Source organism: Myotis lucifugus, unplaced genomic scaffold, assembly GCF_000147115.1.
Source record: "Myotis lucifugus unplaced genomic scaffold, Myoluc2.0 scaffold_220, whole genome shotgun sequence".
Classification (NCBI taxonomy): Eukaryota; Metazoa; Chordata; class Mammalia; order Chiroptera; family Vespertilionidae; genus Myotis; species Myotis lucifugus.
Window position 1 is genome coordinate 1,010,988 of NW_005871268.1, and position 18,022 is coordinate 1,029,009.

The 18,022-nt window shown below is 43.4% G+C and overlaps 1 protein-coding gene across 1 annotated transcript in view; it reads right to left on the minus strand.

Annotated features, from left to right (window-relative positions):
* DCDC2 (doublecortin domain containing 2) overlaps window positions 1-18,022 on the minus strand; it is a 182,046-nt gene that overhangs the window by 94,797 nt on the left and 69,227 nt on the right. The window contains exon 7 of the mRNA XM_023761848.1: window positions 5,614-5,776. Within this exon, the coding sequence (XP_023617616.1) occupies window positions 5,614-5,776 (163 nt within the window). The remainder of the gene's footprint in view (window positions 1-5,613; window positions 5,777-18,022) is intronic.

The following is an 18,022-nucleotide window of genomic DNA, read 5'->3' on the forward strand; positions in this document are numbered from 1 at the left end:
TTCTCAGGAGAAACTCTACAAGCTGAAGAGAGTGAAACCAAATATTCAAACTACTGAAAGAGAGGAATTACCAGGCAAGAATGATATATCCAGCAGGATTCTCTAAAAACAAGAGAATCCTTGAGCCAGCATAGGCTCTCCATTCCTTTCTACCGCTCTTCATCTTCTGGTATGCCTATTATTCTTATACTAGTAGCCTGGTGCACGAAATTCGTGCACATTAAAAGGGAATTAATTAGCAGAAATATTTTAATATTGCTATTTGCCCTTTCTCTATAATAGAAGTGTCAGAGATGAAAGGAAATTAGTAAAATGTATATGAAAATAATATATAAATTTATTAATAAATAAACAGTATCAAAAGGCTATAACAACAGAGGCATGATATAAAAACAACAAAAACATGATATGAAAACAACAAAAACATGATATAAGAACAACAAAAACATGATATAAAAATAGCAGTGATGCAAACGACTGATAAAGTGATTAAACTTATTCTAATATCTCCCTGTACACCACATTAAGAGTGAAAACACTTTCAGAGTGCTTGACTAATTTCCCTTGTGATGAAGTATTTACAACTTTAACTATAACATCACATGCTCTTCAAACTCGAGAGAAAGCAACATATAACTGACCATGTGCAAAAACGGGTTCAGGTAGAAATATTCCTACTCTGTCTCAAGTTTGTCCTTGTGATTTATTAATAGTCATCACAAATGCTGGCATCATGGGAAACTATCGTCGAATTAATTTAAGTGGGAGGCCAGTGTCAGATGGGGACAAATCAATTCTTGGAATCAGAGCAACCTTTCCCTCTGCAGATCCTGTTAATACTTCAGCTTCAATAATGTTAGGTCATAATCTTTTGATAATAAATCTGGTGACATTTCAAAGACTCCATTTACTATTAAGACTTCTCAATAGCATGATGATTGCACCCACTTTCAATTTTAATTTATGACACAGCATTCCCGAAGGAGTAATACTATTAAGAAATTCGGTGGGAAAATTTTCCTTTTCAGCATCATCTGTGGAATCAATGGAATCATTACTCAAATATGTGTGAAAATCTCCTTCGAGTATATTCAAAATTTCTACATTTAATTTTTGAACTTGCTCATTTTTTGGACAAAGAATTGCATGTTTAGATATATTTTTAACATTATCTATAGATATAGTATTTCCAAAGGTCGCTTCAATAATAGATCCATTACAAATCATTTCACAGGGGATTTCAATAATATCCATTCCTAAATGAAAACTGCTATCAAGTTTGCCATCTCCAAGTTTTACTAACTATTCACTATAAGCAGAATCCTTGGATCTCATATTTGTTGTAAGAGACAACTTTCTGAAACATCCCCAAACATTACAGTACTTTAAACTCATTTGTACTATGGCCGATCCCATAGCATGTGGTATAATACTGAAACATTGTCGAAAATATCCTCCAAGAAGGAGAACTTTCCCACCAAATACAACATTCAAATTCATAATTTCTCTTAGTAATCTGTCTATGGCGTTTATAGCATGACTGGATGCCATGATGCATTCATCAATATGAAAAGTTGGGCCTTTTTAATAGTTTCAGCAACTTCACTGTTTATATCGAGTCTAGAAATTGAAGTTTTATTTAATGGAATTGGTCATTTATATTGGGAATGAAAGGTTCTTCCACCGAGAAGTAAATTTGCAGCAATTCCTGTAGATGCTGTGGGTAAAACAGTACCCTCACAACCTCTAATATAATGTATTAAAACTTTATTGTGCGGAGCTGCTACAGTATTTTGGACAGGTTCAAGCCTTGGACTGATGAGAGGGCACAGTCCTCTCATGCCAAGTGCAAGTCCCAGCTTGGAGGGCAGGGCCCTCCCAGCACAATTATAGCCAACAGTTATAGTTGTAAGCTTGAACCTATGGTCCAAACACGTGGCCCCACATGCCTGAGTGATGTAGGCTTGATAGAGTCCAGGTGCATGTAGTTGAGTAGGATTGAAACCCAGGAGAATGTTGTAAACATCTTGATCACGCCCTTACTTTGCCTCGTGGCATCTGCTATAAAATAAAGACACAGCTGTGGCTGTGGTCACTGTCTCTCAGAGAAGCAGCGTCCCACCGAGACCCAGCTTTCATTCTCTTGTCTGTCTTTTCTAAGCCTTTCAGCCGCCCCCACTCAGGTTCACCCTTGGCCGTGCTGGCACGGCACACTTTATAAAGATATGCCTCCACGCTCCGAGGGTGGGTTCCTGCCTCAAACCTCACCCTTACCAGAAACAGCTCTGGGAAACAGTTCGGGGAGGGTGCGGCCATTTCCAAGACAACCCCTGCAGGACTGACTTCCTTCTGGTTAGTCCAGCCTCGGGTCGTGATGTTATACCCAGGGTTTTTATATAAATAGACTAGTAGCCCAGTGCACAAAATTCATGCATGGGGGGGGGGTAATCCCTCAGCCTGACCTGCACCCTCTCCAATCTGGGCCCTTGGGGGATGTCTGACTGCCGGTTTAGGGATCGGGCCTAAACTGGCAGTCGGACATCCCTCTTGCAATCTGGGACCACTGGCTCCTAACAACTCACCTGCCTGTCTGCCTGGCCACCCCTAACCACTTTGCCTGCTGGCCTGCTTGCTCCCAACTGCCCTCCTGCCAGCCTGATCGCCCTCAACTGCCCCCCCTGCTGGCCTGCTCATCCCCAACTGCTCCCCCCCACCAGCCTTATCATCCCCAACTTCCCCCCACTGCTGATCTGCTTGCCCCCAACTGGCCCCCCTGCCAGCCTCCTCATCCCCAACTGCCCCCCGCCAGCCTGATCACCCCCAACTGCCCTCCCCTTTTGGCCTGATCACCCCTAACCACCTCTGCCTCGGCCCCACCACCATGACTTTGTCTGGAATGACATCCAGAAGGTCTCCCTGTCTAATTAGCACATTTCCCTTTTATTAATATAGATTGCTCTTTCTGATGGAGTCATAGTTCTTGGAGAGTTCTTTCATTTTCTGTATACTCAAGTTTCACTCTTCCCTCTATGTCATTTTTAGGTTTCTATCTTAGATATCACTAATTCTTTCCTCCGTCTGGTCAGCTCTATTTCCTGTGCTCACTAGTTCATTCTTGGTTTCTTTTATTGAGTCCTTCATGTCCAGAATTTCTTTTTGGTTCTTTTCAAAAGTTTTAATCTTTTAGGTAAAGTACAGTGGGGCCTTGACTTACGAGTGTCCCGACTAACAAGTTTTTTAAGATACCAGCTGTCTCTCGGCCAATTTTTTGCATTGAGTTGATAGAGTAATTTGAGTTAATGAGCTCCTTAACGAGCTCCTTAACGAGCTCGGTCTTGGAACAAATTAAACTCCTAAATCAAGGCCCCTCTGTACTCATTTTGTTCATTGATTCTATCATTTCTTAGCACATTTAAAATATGACTTGCTTCAATATTCAATATATTTTTGTTATTTTCATCCCCAAAGATACAATTTTTGTTGAAAACTGTTTGTGGATTTTCACAAAAGCAAAAGTACTGGTAATTCAACTTTTTAATAAAAGTTACTTTCCTGTGAAAGAGGGAAATATTGATACAGCATCTTGTGTCCCCAAATTTCTACAAATGAGATACCTGACAAGATGATGCTTCCCTTTCTTCTGAGGGACAACTACTAAATCTAAAGACTTTAAAAAACATATTGGAAGTAGGAGTTGAGATCTTTAAGAACTAATAAGAGCCTCACAGAAAATAAGCAAGTAACATTTTATTAAAAAGCCTTTAATATAAAATAATTCATGAAAAGTTTAAAATGGGTCCTGTTCCTTAGTGAGTTTTAAAGTATTACAAAGATTTCTCTATTTTGTAACTTCCATCACTCATTTCTCAGTATTTATTAAGTGTCTCATATCCATAAGATATGTGCAAGTTGTTGGGGATTAAAAAAATAAACTAGTAAGACAACCCAGCCCTAGCCGGTTTGGCTCAGTGGATAGAGAGTTGGCCTGCGGACTGAAGGGTCCCAGGTTCAATTCCAGCCAAGGGCACATGCCTGGGTTGTGGGCTTGATCTCCCATAGGGGGCATGCAAGAGGCAGACGATCAATGATTCTCTCTCATCATTGATGTTTCTATTTCTCTCTCTCCCTCTCCCTTCTTCTCTGAAATCAATAAAAAAAACTTTTTTTTAAAAAAAGACATAGCCCATGGCCTTGGGAGCTTCATTATCTAGTATACATTGATTAAACTAAAATACTTTTAATGCTCAAGGTATGGCTAGCTTTTTTTCTTTTGGTGTCTGCTAATACAATAAGCATTCAATAAACATTTGTTGGCTGAATTTCACACTGGCATCCCTGTTTCATGGTCACTGAAAAGGATTTCACAAACTTAAAGATAAGCAAAACTTTAAGGTTAAATCTTAATATGAACCCACACTTTGCAGATGGCTAATGGGGCCCAGAAATGTTAAGTGACTTGTCCAGGGTCAACAGCAGAACTAGAACAAGAATTTAGAACACTCGGCTTCCAGCTAATCTCCATCATTTCAACCTTTGAAGATTTAAACACCCTCTACTCTTTCTTCTCTCTGTAATTAGCTCATTCATTTAGCCTGTTCATTTAACTTAGTCTCAACACATCTTCCTTTTAATTCTGTACTCATCTGTGCAGTATTCTCTAAACCCTCACAGGATTTCATGCTGTCTCTTCAATTGTGAAGCCCACCTTAGCTGTAACTTCAGCGTTAATCTTCATATAGACTCTGAAATGAGCTGGAGCTCTTAGGCAAGAAAATAAGCTCTGGCCACACATCTGAAACCTTATCGCATCCATCCTCTTCCTAGGCACCCCAGTGTGTCCCCCTGAGGTGTGTGTGGATGGATCCCAGGAGGAAGGAGAAGCAGTCACTCTGCTAGGCTGTATCCCAGAAGCCCTCTGCCACAGCATCATTTCACTGTCATGTGCTCACCCCACTGAGAACGCGCTTGTAATGAAACCCATAACAGCCTGTTGTCACAAAAACCTAATGGGAAAATCCACAATTCTGATGGCATATGTCCTTAGTTCATCACACTTTTATCCTGAAATTTTGTCTTAATACAAATTTTTAAAAAATTATTTAGACAAGCTCTTGACTGGTAATGTAAGATACATAACTAATTTTGGTATATATTGTTTATTGGTAAAGTTTTATGTGTTCTCTTGGATATCAGCAAAATTAGTAAAACTTTTTTTGGGGGGAAGGGAGTGTAAAGGTAATTCATAATGATTGTGAACAAAGGTTGTAGACACACAAGAGACACCAATGTCAGTAGCAGTTGGTAAAAAAATGTTAATTAAGCATTTTCAGTAGAAACACAGGATGTTACAACTTCGTTTTGTAAGATTGCAATAGAAATGTTTCATCTCAAAACACATTCCTTTGTAGCACAACCTCTAATTACAAATAGGAATTAATCCTGAAAAGCAGCATCTCTCACATACACATGGTCTTCTGTGAAAACTCATGTATGACAAGTAGGAATATCTTCTGTGTGCCCAGAGGAACAAATAGACCTATTTAAGCATTAAAATTGTATCACAGCCTTAACATAAAAATAATAACAACAATATAATAACAACAACAAACTTACCACTGTCTGGAATTGGTTGTGGTGAGTTCTTTAACTTTAGATTTTGTTTTCCTTTTGTGGGTTTTTCTAAATTCACATCCTCTTTTTTCCCTTTCCTCTTTGGGGGCTGAGGAGATGAGTTGTCGCTGGATCCTACAGTTGACTTAGATTGGCGATCATTTCCCTAAGTGGCAAAAGATTAGACCCTTATTATTGGCTAATGAACTCCCAAAGTGATTCCTAGTGGGGAAAAAAAAGTCATTAAGTAGGCATTAGGTAAATAGGGCAGGGGCCAGAGATGGATGCATTGCACTGATTCTGCTTCAGTCCATTTTAATACCTACAATTAACTCTTTTTAGTGGCAAAAGAAGGGTCTGGGAGAGGAAGAAGAAGAAAAATAATGATTGTTGATTAGTTAATATTACCATGTATTCTATAAAATTAAGTCACTCAATCTTCATACCCCTATGAAACAGGTACTATTGTCACCCATTGTAAAGAGGAAAAAGGAGGCTTAGGAAGTAAGCCTTGTCCAAGGTCACGCCCCCAGCAAAGAGCACAGCAGGCCCTCTGCCCTAACCATCCCCTCCCTCCTGTGCTTTCTGAAGAATCAGCAGCTACCTATTAAATGAGGAATAGGGACAATCCTCAGTTTGATCAGTTAATTAAGAAATACCTTCTTGAGAACCAAGATGGCGGCATAGGTAAACACCTGAACTTGCTGCCGTGCACAACCACATTAAAACTATAACTAAAAAACAAAACGAATATCATCCAGAACCACGGGAAGGCTGGCTGAGTGGAAATTCTACAACTGGAAGGAAAGAGAAAAGTGCATTGAGTCCGGTAGGAGGTGCAGAGGTGTGGAAGTGCAGAGGTACAGAGGCACATGGGAAAGGGGCTGGCAGCTGGGTACGCTGTTGTCTTTTTCAATCAGGAGGGAGATACAAGCTCCCGACTGCTCTGAACTCCAGTTCTGGGTGAGAATTTGGGGACCCAGACTCATACGGAGAGAAACTGGACTGTCTGGCATCGGGCTGGAATGTGAGTGCGGCTTTCTCACAGAGGTGCTTGCAGCGGTTATTGTTCCTACAGGGACATAGACCCCGGGACCTATCCGAGGCAGAGCAGACTGGCAGCCATTGTGGTTTGCTCCACCCTGGTGATTCCCCGAGACCCCGCCCCACCCAATTTATAACCCCACCCAAGCTGTGCACAGAGGCTTTTGCATATGAATGGCCTGGCCTTTCTTTGCCTAAAAACCTGGGCAGACTCAGTGAGTGCCAAAGTCCCACTGAAGCAACTCCTACCCCATAAGGGTGTCTCCAGCACCGAAGTTCTCCCATTGTAGACACAACTGGTCCTCACAGCCAATTGGCCTGGAGGTCAATTCCTCCCAGTGATACCAACAGCAATCAAGGCTTAACTACAACAAGACTGTGCATACAGCCCACAAAGGGGTGCACCAAGAGTGTCTACCTCAGGTGATTAGGGGGGGCTGAGCCACTGGGCCCTATAGGACACCTAGCACACAAAGCCACTCTATCAACACAGGGAAGCAGCCCAAACGGGGAGACAAAGAAGCATGTCACAAACGAAAGAAATGGAGGAAAGCAAACTACTGGATATAGAGTTCAAAACCATGGTTATAAGGTTACTCAAGAATCTTCTAGAGACCTCCGAGAAATATAGTGAGACCCTCAAGGATATGAAAAAGGACCAATTAGAAATTAAGCATACACTGACTGAAATAAAGAATAATATACAGAGATCCAACAGCAGACTAGAGGATCCCAAGAATCAAGTCAAAGAAATACCTTCTTAACTAGTTGTCACTGTGAATGTATAGAGATAGTCATTTGAAGAGACATACACTGCGCTTGTAGAAATCTCCAATATTTACTCATCTGTTGGTGACTGCAATGGTCTCTATGAATTGCAAATCCAGTGCAACATAGACCCCAGCAGTTCAAGACCACACGTCCACATTTCTGAAAGGCAGCACCCATGATCACACCTCCAGTGGTTGCCTCTAGTCCCCGAATACTTCTGGAAATGAAGACCTTGCATCTGCAAAGTGGGTTCCTCAGCAGAAAGGTGGGGTTGAGTTTCAGCGGCTCCTGTCACTGGCCCAAGTATGGCTACTGTGGAGCCACGTAATAGCCACTACAGTGGTGGTTACTGTGAGTGTTCAAGGGGCAGCTGTGCTGATCTCAGCTACTGTGTGGCCATTGCTACAGCAAGAGACTCCCTCCTAACAAGACAGCCTTGACTCTCAGATGCTCAGGTGCTACACTTACCTGAGTGTGTAGAGTGTGAAGCTGCAGGTAATGGAGGAAAAAAAAGTAAGTTTTAGAAACCCAAAATACCTGGCTCAGAGCCACTGCTCTGCCAGTGATCATCTATGTGAACTTGGGCTAGTTCCTCCCTTGTTTGGCCTGTCTCCTCATCAGTTAAATGGGGTTAATGTACCTGCCTTTAGGTCTATAATAAGAATAAAGTGGTCCAGTTTATAAAGTAACTGGTACTGTGCCTGACATAGTATTCATTCAATGAGCATCAGAGTGCTTTCTATAAGAGCAAAGAAATCATATATTTTTCTTAAAATCCTATCAAACACACATATTGGGTGCAATCTTTATGCAATATTTGTACTATGCTAGTATCTAAAAATAAATGTAGCAATATTAAATAAACAAATCTGCCTGGAAAACTATTATAACTGCTCATTTTAAGCATTTATATATTCAGTCATTCAAAAGTATTTAAATAGTTTTAGCCATCACCCAATTAAGAACAGCAAAATTCACAGCCTTACAGATGAAGTTATTTATGCTATTTTGTCACAGCCTACAAGAAAATGAATTATGCATAGATTTATTAACAGTATAAAATTTGTCTGAATCTATAACACTTTTTTGCATAATTTAATTTCCTATTCAAACTGCAATTTAAACATACAGTTTCCATTTAATCATTGAATTAACTGCTACCAGAGTTGTGGTGTGTTTTTATTCCTTTTCTTTTCTTCAATGATTCTCTCTCAAAAGGCCATAAATTGCCTGGCAGATGAAATAGATAATATGATTATAGAGGATATTCTGAAACTATCAGCCAGGTCTCATATTCCAGTCTATTTCCAACTATATCTATTCATCCCAAGATTTAAAAACTGTAAAAGCCTTGAATGAAAGGAGTAACCCCTCTAGCAAGCCTATGGGAACATTCAGAGATGCTGTGGAACTTTCAGGGACTAAAATGAAGCCTTGTGAATGAGAAACTTTGGGTCTTGGTTCAACAGGTTCTACAGCTCTCTGGGAACAGTCTTGTTCACAGACAGGTATAACAATGGGGAAGCAGAGCCCCATCCTGAAATGGAATGCCTAGGGGTTATATAATTTTAAAAATTCTCTTGTTGAATGTTCTGAAAATTCTGCTTTACCACATCTCTGGTAGTGACACTCAGAAGGGTGATTGTGGATCATCAAGAAAGAATAGTTGATTCCAATAAATATATAGGGCACGACTTTGGAAACTGTTGCTCATGCATTCATTACTGAGTAATGACTAATCACCAGGCACTTTGTAGAACAAAAACTGAGAACAAGGGAAAAATTGTTTTGTAATTAGAAGACTGGTTAATAATTTAAATGCTTATCCTTTTAAAAATGTTGATTCACCTAAAGTGTTAATATAAAAAATATATAATTATATACATACATATGGAGAGATATATTTGGGGGGGGCGAGAGAGAGAGAGAGAGATGAAGAAGAAAATTTTCCTTCTTTTGGGGATGTCCACCTGTGGCTAATTGGGCACATAGATAGTCATTGCTATTTTGGGAGCAGAGTGAATAGGGGAGTTTTGCCATCTCACAACAGCTGTGCCAGGTGATGAACAATGCTATCGAGTAGCTCTTATGTGCTAAATACCCATTAACACAAATATTTATAGATAGATATCATGGTCATCACTTTATAGATAATAAAGGAACTCAATTTCTCAAGATTACCCAGGTCTGATTTTTCTGTTACACAGGAGCTGCTTGATGCCAAGGCACTAGAAACAGCTATTATGTTGTATGGTTCCCTAAAAAAAGCCACCTGGAAGTGACACAGTGGAAGGGATCAAGAAGCAGTCTATTTTACAGCATGTCCTATGCAAAAACTTGACCTCAGTGATACTTAAACCACTGTCCTGCCTTTTGCCTCACACTCATCTCAGCTTATCTGACAGGAATAGCAAAGTTCTAGCTCAAACTAGCAAAACACTATCAAGAGCCTGGCTGGTGTGGCTCAGTGGTTGAGTGTTGACCCATGAACTAGGAGGTCATGGTTCCATACCCAGTCAGGGCACATGTCTGGGTTTCGGGCTTCACCCCCAGTGGAGGGTGTGCAGGAGGCAACCCATCAATGATTCTCTCTCAGAATTGATGTTTCTAACTCTCTCCCTCTCCCTTCCTCTCTCTGAAATAAAAAAAAAAAAAAACATATTTGGGGCGGGGGGAATAAGAGCCCTTCCATCACCCTCACTCTACTGAAACTGGGATTTTTAAGTAGTTCCCAAAGCAATGTCCAACAAAACCCAAACAGCTCAGGTTTATTTCATTACTACAGAAACTCATTTCCAGCCCCCTTGAAAACCTGTCATAAAACAACAAGTTTAAATAATTCTGTGAGGGTTTTGCCTATTGGAGCAGCCACCTGTGTCTCAGGGACGCACCTGGGAGGAGGACTTGAAGAGCAGGAACTGGACAGGACTCAGGTGCTGCTGCTCTCACTTGAGCGTCTGGTGAGAGCAAGTGTGAGAAGCCCTCCCATTCACACTGGACTCAGTTTCTCCACCAGGTAAACGGAGTTTTAGGAGCATGTGGAACTTTTCTTGCTTCACAGTGACTTTGTGATATGTGGATAATCATGTGGATGTCTTTTAAATCAAAACCTTAACAATTATACTGTCTTAATCTGTAAATTATTGATCACAAGATGTATTAGCCATATGGTCATAAGAAAAAGAGTCTTCGGCTGTAACTTTCAAATACGTTTTTGCACCTCTCCCACTAGAGGGCGCTCTGATTCTACGCGGAGTTGCCTCACAGAGAACAGACTTTTGCTGATGGGTTTATTTTTCAAACGTTATAAAACTTAAGACAATTCACTTAAATCTTCCTTTTGTTTTCAAGGTTAGGTCCACAACTTAAAAATATTCACAATTGCCCTGGCTGAGTTGCTTAGTTGGTAGGAGTGTTGTCCCATACACCAAAAGGTGGCAGGTTCGATTCCTGGTCAGGGCACATGCCCAGGTTACAGGCTCGATTCCCAGGAGGGGATGGATGTGTGGAAGGCAGCCAATTGATGTTTCTCTCTCATCGATATTTCTATCTCACTATCTGTCTCCCTTCCTTTCTCTCTATAAAAACATAGTTTAAAAAAACACAAAACAAACAAAATAAAACATATCCTCAGGAGGATTAAAAAATCTATAATAATAAAAGCATAATGTGCTAATTAGACCGGACAGCCAAACGACCTTCCAGACGTCATTCCTGATGTCCTTCTGGATGAAGCTGTGGCAGCAGGGGGGCTGAGGCAGAGGCAGTTGGGGTGATCAGGCAGGCAGGCAAGTGGTTAGGGGCGATGAGGCAGGCAGGCGGAGTGGTTAGGGGTGATCAGGCAGGCACGCAGGTGAGCAGTTAGGAGCCAGCGGTCCCAGATTGTGAGAGGGATGTTTGACTGCTGGGATCGGGCCTAAACTGGCAGTCAGACATCCCCCAAGGGGTCCCGGATTGCGAGAGGGTGCAGGCCGAATTTCGTGCACCTGGCCTCTAGTATATAATAAAAATAATCCCAATTTGCTCATTTCTGTGACATCCCCAGCACTTGGAGTCTGTATCAGGGTGGCTTCTGGTCTTGTCCTGCTTTGCGCAGGGCATTCCCTGGCTGATTTGAAAGGATCTGCTTGACCCCAGAACTCCTCAATCCTCACATTCCTACCACAAGGGTGGAACTCTGCTGACCAAGTCACTGATGTACCAGCAAACTGTACAAACTGTGGCAGCTTTCTCTCTCTCTCTTTAAAGTTCTATCAAGCCCTGACCACACTCCCCTTCATTATGCAACAGAGCAAACCCTAAAAAGCTGTGTGGAAAAATGAATTCCTAAAATACAGGTCTGTGTCCCCTTTGATGTGCACCATGAGTTCAGGGATGCTTGTCTGCTGATTTGGCAGTGGATCCCCAAGTTTAAAGCCAACTTTCTCAGAGTCCAGTTCACTCAACCCCCCGCAATTCAGTGCGACACAGTTAATGCTCTTAAAAACACATGCATTCTCCAGGGAACCAATTGATTAAAGGAAAGGAATAAATGAATCCTTTTGTTAAAAATAGAGTTTGTGACTCTGGAATTCTGACCTGAGATGTTCTCTCTGTGGGGTTCACTGCCAGTCATGCACACATCCACTAACCAGGTTTTGGGGACCTACCGTGTGCCAGGTGAGGTGTTCCTCACTGTTCAAATATGACCTCATAAAAGAGGCCTACCCCACCCACCAGTGTGAGAAGCTGTCTATTGTCTTCTCTAGCAGAGAGGTGTGGACAAGGAGTCCAGAATGCTGGTGATCCTTGAGCCCTGGCAAAGGTCAGAGCTATGCACCCACTGTTTAGTCCAGACAATGGTAGCTGAAGCAACTTCCCCACCAGATAGTCATGTAAATCCTTACTGATAAGATAGTCTGTTACTGGAAATTGCCTGCCTAAGGGCTATAGTTGTATCCCAAACTGAATAAAAGGATGGCAAGGCCTGAGCCCAGGCGGAGTCCTTCCTCTTGGGATGGGCTCCCGCGTGGCCCCCCCGATTTCCAAATTATTATTTCTTGTCTCATCTCTGTCATTTGCATGCGGCCCCTTCTCCAGAGCCCAAACCCTGAACCACGCGGGATGTGGGTCACTTCACACACCAGGATGTTATGGCGCTTTCTCTCCCCATGTCTTTTTTTTTTTTAAATATATTTTATTGATTTTTTACAGAATGGAAGGGAAAGGGATGGAGAGTTAGAAACATCGATGAGAGAGAAACATCAATCAGCTGCCTTCTGCACGCCCCCTAACTGGGGATGTGCCCGCAACCAAGGTACATGCCCTTGACCGGAATCAAACCTGGGACCCTTCAGTCTGCAGGCCAACACTCTATCCACTGAGCCAAACAGGCCAGGGCATCCCCATGTCTTTTTTTAAAAATATATTTTTATTGATTTCAGAGAGGAAGCGAAAGAGAGATAGAAACATCAATAATGAGAGAGAATCATTGATCGGCTACCTCCTTGATGTCCCCAATTGGGGATCGAGCCTGCAAACCAGGCCTGTGCCCTGACCAAGAATCAAACAATGACCTCCTGGTTCTAGGTCCACACTCGACCACTGAGCCACACCAGCCGGGCTCTTCCCATGTCTTGATGCATTTTTCATCAAGCTTCTCACTAACTAATGCCAAATATATTGTGTATTTGTTTCTCTTTTTCCTCCTCTATATGTTCAGTGTTTTCTCAGGAATCTCTGCCTCCCCCTACCCAGCAAGCACTAAAACGTACTCAATAAATGCCTATGATGAATGTATCAACCAATAACAACAGACCATTACAACATATTCAAAGAAGAATTATCATAGAGGCCCATTTCACCTGCTGCCACCTGTCCAAGTCACCTGCATCACATGCCTGGACACCAGCTGTCCCACAGCCTCCTGCTCCTATTCTTGCCCCAACTCACTTTCTGTAGACACCATGGCCGGAATGGTGTTTTCAAAATGTAAATCAAATGGTATCACCCTCTTTGTCTAACCCTCAAATGGTATCCTATCAAGGAATAAAACCCAAACTCGGGTTCAGGCGCTGCCTGCCAATTTTATCTCAGACCACACTGGCCTTCTTCCTGCCCTCCTCATTTGCCAAGCTCATTACCAAGGGCCTTTGTAATTTTTCCTCTGCTGTAAAGGCTCTTTTCTCCCCTGCCCCAGCTTTGTATAACAAGCTCTATCATTAAACTCTCTGTCTCAGAGAACTTCCATCTGTAGGTGCCCTGCCACGTTTTATTTTACACATTGCACCTATACCATCTGATAATGTAAGTTCCATCAGGTCTGAAACCTGCCTATCTGTTCACCGTTATATGCCTGGTACCTAGAGTAGTTCCTGGCACTTAGTAAGTGCTCAATAAATGTGTTGAGTGGATAACTGAATGAGCAGATGAGTGGATGGACAAATGTGCAGCCTGCTTTGGGAGTATTGTGGAAAGAGGAACAAACTCTGCTATCATGTTATTTTTCTAAGTCAGAGCATGGAAATATAATTCTGAGTCTTTTCTTTCTATGAGATGGAAATAGTCTGTCATTACAGATCACTTACTCAAAAAGGCCTTTCCTGACACACCTATATAAGGTAGTTCTCTTTTGATTGCCTCTCATATTCCTCAGCACTGTTCTTTCATTTTCATCATGTTATTATCTGTGTATTTGTGAAATCATTTAACCTTTGTCTCCCCAATTAGTCCACAAACTAAGAGAAAGCACCATGTCTCTTTGCTCATCACTGTCTCCCTGGGGCTTAGCTCCACACCAAATACATGGAAAACCTAATCAATCATTATTAGATGACACAGTATTCATAGCACAGATTCTAAATTGCATGCGAGTGCCTCCTGCACATGAATTTTAAAGCAGAAAACGCATTTTTAATAAATATTTTAGACATTCCAAATTACAGAATAGTAAGCACATACTAGTAATTCCAAAGTTCATTTTTATTGTGAATGCAAAGAGTTGAGCCATGATCTTGGTTCTGACATCAACTTTCCCTGTGACCTAGGGTCACTTATTCAACTACACTGAGTCTCTGTTTAGTCATCACTCTTCCAGTTATAATGGGAGAATGAATGAGCTCATATTTGCCTGGCACACAGAAGAGATTCCACCCCAAAGTCCTGAAGAAGAACAAGAGGACAAAATTTCCAAACCCTAAATTCATGGGTTTATTTAGCTTTATAGTGGCTAACGTATTTTTCAACTACAGTGGGGCCTGGACTTACAGGTTTAATTCGTTCTGAGACCAAGCTTGTTAAGGAGCTTGTTAAGGAGCTCCTTAACTCAAATTACTCTATCAATTCAATGCAAAAAATTGGCCGAAAGACAGCTGGTATCTCAAAAAACTCGTTAGTCGGGACACTCGTAAGTCAAGGCCCCACTGTATTAGAATATTTTCCATCTTCTTTCTCTCTATACCCTTATTAGTTGTCTCAAACCTGGGTCCTCTGTGGTTCTCACTGCACTTTCTCTCCAGGTGCCACTCACCCATCCTCTCGCTTAACAGCATGGTGAGGCCTGCTCCTTGCCAAGCTGTGCTGGGTGCTAGGAAAGAACACTGCAATGACAGGTGTCTGCTCTTCAGCTACGACCATAATGTGGATGAACTTGCAAATCTACATCTGATGACCACATCAGGTCTCAGACTCCATCATTTATAATTGCTTGCTGAACATACCTACTAGACTTCCTGATCACACTTCCAACTTAAGCAGGTCATTATTTTTCCTGACTGCCTTCTCCTTGGCCATTGTACTACCATTTTCTCAGGCATCCAAGCTCAAAAACTTGCAGTTATCTTTGGCTCCAACCTCTCCAATAAGCCCATCAATCACCAAGCAAATCTTTCATTTGTTCCTGAGCAGTAATCACCTCCTGCTACTTCTACCACCTACCCAGTCTAGACTCTTATCACTTCACTCCAGGCCCAGTGCACAAAATTCATGCACAGGTAGGGTCCCTAGTGGCTGCCGGCTGCCGGCTGCTGGCTGCCAGCTGCCAGCCAGGGCCTCCCTTCCCTGGCTGCCTGCCGCTGCAGCTGGCTGGGGCAGGGACAGCAGGGGCAGGGGCCACTGGCAGTTGGCCGGCTGGCCCTGCCCCCTGGCCGAACTATGGGTTGAGGGGACAATTTTCATATTAGGCTTTTATTATATAGGACTAGTGGCCCAGTGCACAAAATTCATGCGGGGGGGGGGGGGTCCCTCAGCCCGGCCTGCACCCTCTCCAATCTGGGACCCCTCGGGAGATGTCTGACTGCCAGTTTAGGCCCGATCCCATAGGGGTCTTACAGGAATCAGGCCTAACCCAGCAGTCGGACATCCCTCTCACAATCTGGGACCGCTGGCTCCTAACCGCTCACCTGCCTGCCTACCTGATCACCCCTAACCACTCTGCTGCTGGCCTGATCAACCCCAACTGCCCCCCCCTTGTGGCCTGATCACCCCTAACTGCCCGCCCCTGCTGGACTGATTACCGCCAACTGCCCACCCCCACCAGCCTGCTTGCCCCCAACAGCCCTCCCCTGCTGGCCTGATCGCCCCTAACCACCTCTGCCTCGGCCCCGCCACCATGACTTTGTCTGTAAGGACATCTGGAAGGTCTCCCAGAAGGTCTCCTGGTCTAATTAGCATATTACCCTTTTATTACTATAGAATAGAGGCTTGGTGCATGGGTGGGGGCTGGCTGGTCTGCCCTGAAAGGGGTCCCAGATCAGGTTGGGGGTCCCCTTGGGGGGCAGGGCCAGCCTGGGCAAGGGGCCTGGGTGGTTTGCAGGCTGGCCACACCCCCATCAGGGTGAGGGTCCCCACTGACTGTCATGGCTGGCCTGGGCAAGGGGCTGAGGGCCATTTTCAGGCTGGCCATGCCCCCTTCAGGGTGAGGGTCCCTACTGGAGGACATGGCTGGCCTGGGAGAGGGGCTGAGGGCCATTTGCAGGCTGACCATGCCCCCTTCAGGATGAGGTTGGGGGGTGGGGCTGGCCTGAGTAAGGGGCTAAGGGCTGAGGGCCATTTGCAGGCCAGCCACACCCCCATTGGGGTGAGGGTCCCCACTGGGGGCAGGGTGGGCCTGGGCAAGGGGCTGATGGCCATTTGCAGGCTGCCCACACCCCCCTTGGGGTGGGGGTCCCCACTGGAAGGCATGGCCAGCCTGGGTGAGGGTCTGAGGGCTGTTTGGGGTCAGCTTGCTGGCTAGCCAAGCCCCCAGCTTTGTCCAGAAGGATGTCCGGAAAGTCTCCCGGTCTAATTAGCATATTACTCTTTTATTAGTATAGATACCAAGGCCATTGCTTGTAATTGTAGCATAACTGACGTCTCATCTATGGCCTCTCATCATGTTAAGTCTTTCTTCACATAAAAGATCTGACCTTCCTAGAATTGATTTGGATTAACATGTTCACCTCTCAGAAGCCTCATGACTGCCCTCTACTTAAAGATTAGACTCCTCATTCTGACATTCGAAGTCATCTAACACTGCCATCACCTACCATTTCGGGCACATCAGCCTCCACCCCACAGAAGAAAGACCTTCTGTTCCAGTCAGCCTGAGCAACTCATTGTTCCCTGGGGTCAGAAGCACAAGATTCCTCCAAGGAAGGCCATCTGGTCGCAATCCCTCCCCTGCCAGTTGCTCAACAGAAGCCTTTAGAAGTGGTACTTCTATGGCCTGCTTCCTTTTTTCATTTTTAAATGCAGTAATAATAGTACCTGCCTCATGGGGTGAAGATTAAGTAAGTCACACCTGTAAAGACAGTCATAGTGTTGAGCCTTCAAGTGTTCACTAAATATCAGCCAGTATTATTGCTCCTCCTTTCCTCACACTGTTCCTTCCATCTGAAGCCCTTCCCCCCTCACTGACTTTGCCTTAATCTTAAAGAGTCCTCAAAGGTATAACTCTAATTCAACTTTCTCCATGTACTTTGACCAATGTACATTGATGCCTTCTGTCTCTCTCATGTTTACCAGTTCCATCACAAATTTGGTGTTTAGCTTGTTGGTTACCTTTTCAAGCTATCTTCTCTATTTCAATGAGATTGTACATTTCTTGAGGGGCAAGTGCTTTGTCATAAGCTGTATTGTGAAGGAAAACCCCTATTCTGTAAAACTACTGTTTGGAATTCTCTGCTATTCTTTGGACGGCCTCGTATTCTGAAAAAGTAACTTTGCTTTCTAGCCTGCTTGAATAATGGGGGAGATAAACTTAGCTGTCTGACCTTGTAGGCCAGAGACTAGATACACCCAATGCCATGCCAGGTGCATTTTTTAATTGGATAGAACTGCACTTGATCTTAGCCAAAAGGCCGAGAAGCGATAATTGGATAGAACTGTATAGTTTTCAAGGCCGCCGCCAGCAAGCACACCAAGGGCTGGCTCTTCTATAAAAAGGGAAGTTCTGCCTGTAGCTTTGCTTAGAATTTGGATTCATTTCCCTAAGCCCGCTGCGGTGAATAAAGTGTAACTCCAAACTCTCAGAGCGCTGTTTGGTTCTTGTCCGGTTTTCCTGTAACAGTATGAGTCCCAGTGAATGAGTGGCTAATAAAGGTCTGCTGTTTGTTATGCTGAGTTCAGCACTACTTCTTCA